Source organism: Sebastes fasciatus, chromosome 10 (genome assembly GCF_043250625.1).
Source record: "Sebastes fasciatus isolate fSebFas1 chromosome 10, fSebFas1.pri, whole genome shotgun sequence".
In the NCBI taxonomy this organism is placed as follows: Eukaryota; Metazoa; Chordata; class Actinopteri; order Perciformes; family Sebastidae; genus Sebastes; species Sebastes fasciatus.
The window spans coordinates 25,744,618-25,747,436 of NC_133804.1; the positions used below are offsets into that span (position 1 = coordinate 25,744,618).

Consider the following 2,819-nt stretch of genomic DNA (forward strand, 5'->3'; position numbering starts at 1 on the left):
TATCCATACCATATACCATACAGGTATGAATAATAAGCAAAATACTATAACAATATAAATGTTATCCTGTTGAAGTTGTTACTCTGTTTATAAAGCAATTAATAAAATGGGCTTATTTTCCATGCCAAAGAAAAAAAAAAGATAAAACAATTTCCCCCCAGCACTATGATAATATTATTGTTTTGTTATTTCTGCCTTTGTGTGAATCTATTTCATTAAGGAATAGATTAAAAGTTAATATGTAGTAGACATGCTTCAATAGCAGAAGCATCTCGTTTTTAGAATGTAACTAGGACACAACCGCACTGACGCCATGACAACCAGTGGTTGCATGACAACCAACCATGACCCCATGGACAGAGCAGACCGCTGCATGGCTCAAGTTATCACCCAGGGGGGCCCATTATACACAGTCTGTGTATCTAACTTGATAAACTAAACCAAACATAACAGTGGGACAAAAATGATGCAACACAGTGAAGCAGCTGCAGGAAGACCACAATATGGACAAAGGATGATTTTTACAGGTAGGAGAATCATGTGTCTCTATCGTGACATTCAAATGAGTGCAACTCCAGGAAGCAGAAGTTGTGTCTACAGTATGGTGTTATTATCATAGCTAAATCGGTGGGAAAGTATGTATTGTAAGAGTTCTATAAGCCAGTTTCCTGTGGGATTCAACAATTACTATATAGTAATAGGCATTATGGTCTGTGTCCAAACAAATAGAAGTGTAATTGGACACATGGTGGCAGTGTAAACAGGGCCAAAACATAGTTAACATACTGTTTGTGTACCTGTGTGTGCATGTGTGAGTCTGTGTAATTGTAAAGTATGTTGTTTTGTATGCATTAGGGCATGTAGACGTGCGTGTGATGTGCGTGATGTGCAAACATATCATCGAATTTGTTCATTTCTAAGGATTAATAATGTACGTTTCCGACATGTAAACTGTTATTGGAATTTAAAAAGGAACATCAGTAAGAATGCATGTTCTGAAAGACATTGAACCGTTGCTATAATACCTCTGGAAAGATAATTATTTGTAACAAATCACCCTACATGTTGAACGGATGCAATCTTTAACCTTTTCCTCTCCACTCTTTTTCTTTTTTAGGAGGGTTAAGGGGGTCTTTAGAGGGAGATAGCGGGTCACCAGTATATGCCACATAGAAGTAGTGTACATCATCTGAAAGCTGGGAATCTGACAATTAATTTGAGTTGCAGCTCAGCACTGTGTGCCAAGGGGTTCAAGTCATAAATCAGAAATAAAAAAAATATATATATGAATTAATTAAACTACATTTTGAAAGCGTATGAGGGCTTAGAATATTATGATGGAAGTATATGATGGCAATACCTATGCTCAATTATGTCTCATAAGTTGTTGCAGCAATTTTGGGGTTGATACCATTTGTTACACAGATTTGGTGCTAAATTTAACAATTTTTTTTTGCCACTGAAATGATCAAAAATCTCTCCAAAATACCACATTAACAAATTCATCAGTTTCTCTTTATTAACTCCTCTATACATCTGTGTCTGTAGAATCTTAAAGGTTTCATTTGGATATTTGTTTACCTTCTTTTCTCCCACTGATTCTAACAAGGCCCAGATGGAATTGGAGACTACAGACCGAGATCAAATTATTTCCCCCGGTACATCGGTGCCGGCGCCTCATCACCTGAGGCCACAGGTGACCTCAGCTACTTGTGCCGAGCTGCACCACACGCTGCCCCTCCCATGCCCAAGCAGAGCTGTGTGGGGGAGGTTGGCTGGGGGTGGCAGCATAACCAGCTGTTGAACAGTGGGACGCTGCTCAGCAACATGCAAATTAAGGTACGGCTAAAATCCACTGTGTGCGTCTTATGCAAATGAGTATGCAGAAGCATGTCTTCAGTTAATGAGCCACAAGGTCACACTGAGCATGACTTTGAGAAATGGTTGGATATGATGTAATATGCAGGAATTTCACCAATTTTGGGAGAAACAGTAATGAATGGTCAATTTATCCAATCTGGATTTATAGATTTGTGTTCTTATATGTTTTAATATTTTGTTTAGCAAACATAGTAAGTCATTTGTTTGGTATTAGTTTTGTTAGATGATCAGTGTTGTGTCGAGACATCATAAATATAAAAAAAAATAATCATAATTTCAGGGATAAATCAAACTGTCCTCCTTTTCTGACAGAAAACAGAGTTACGGACAGCGTTGGAGGACAGAGTGACTCACAGGTTCCAGAGTGAACAGTAAAACAGCATTTGTGATCCTCACGTTGAATCCCTCAGAATCATATTACGTGTGTGTGTGCTGTTTCAATTGGATAAGTGAGAACATCTCAGGTTTGCACAGTGTTGAGTGACTGCATTGTAGGTTATCTGCTTCTCCATCCATAATGCAACACTTCCACTTTTGTAGGAACGCACACCGCCTCAGGCTGTAGATAAGAAATCTGCCCGCACACACCACTGACACAAATACGGACCTAAACAAACACTCTGGAACAGGGGTCTCAAACTCGCGGCCCGCGGGCCAATTGCGGCCCGCAAGACGATATTTTGTGGCCCCCACCTTGATATGAAAGTTTAATGTTAGTGCGGCCCGCAAATTTTATTTTTTTTTATAAAGTTTTTTATAAAGTTTTTTTTGGGGGCATTTTTTCATTTTTATTGACAGGACAGTGGATAGAGTCTTGGAAAGGGGAGAGAGAGAGAGTGGATGCGGAAAGGGCCACAGGCCGGATTCGAACCCGGGCCGCCGCGGTCAGGACCAAGTCTTGTTACATGGGCGCCCGCTCTACCAACTGAGCTAACCAG

At 39.9% G+C, this 2,819-nt stretch overlaps 1 protein-coding gene across 1 annotated transcript; it reads left to right on the forward strand.

Moving 5' to 3' along the window:
- Window positions 1–344: 344 nt before the first annotated feature.
- Window positions 345–2,280, forward strand: spmip2 (sperm microtubule inner protein 2). Its single transcript, XM_074649178.1, has 3 exons — window positions 345–527; window positions 1,610–1,839; window positions 2,194–2,280. The coding sequence occupies exons 1-3, from the start codon at window positions 464–466 to the stop codon at window positions 2,254–2,256; spliced, it is 357 nt and encodes a 118-aa protein (XP_074505279.1). The 5' UTR covers window positions 345–463; the 3' UTR covers window positions 2,257–2,280.
- Window positions 2,281–2,819: the final 539 nt, after the last annotated feature.

Coding starts and splice junctions, on each gene's coding strand:
- spmip2 (XM_074649178.1), top strand. CDS start 464: ATGATGCAACACAGTGAAGCAGCTGCAGGAAGACCACAATATGGACAA. Junction 528..1,609: donor ACAAAGGATGATTTTTACAG/GTAGGAGAATCA, acceptor GATTCTAACAAG/GCCCAGATGGAATTGGAGAC. Junction 1,840..2,193: donor TCAGCAACATGCAAATTAAG/GTACGGCTAAAA, acceptor CTTTTCTGACAG/AAAACAGAGTTACGGACAGC.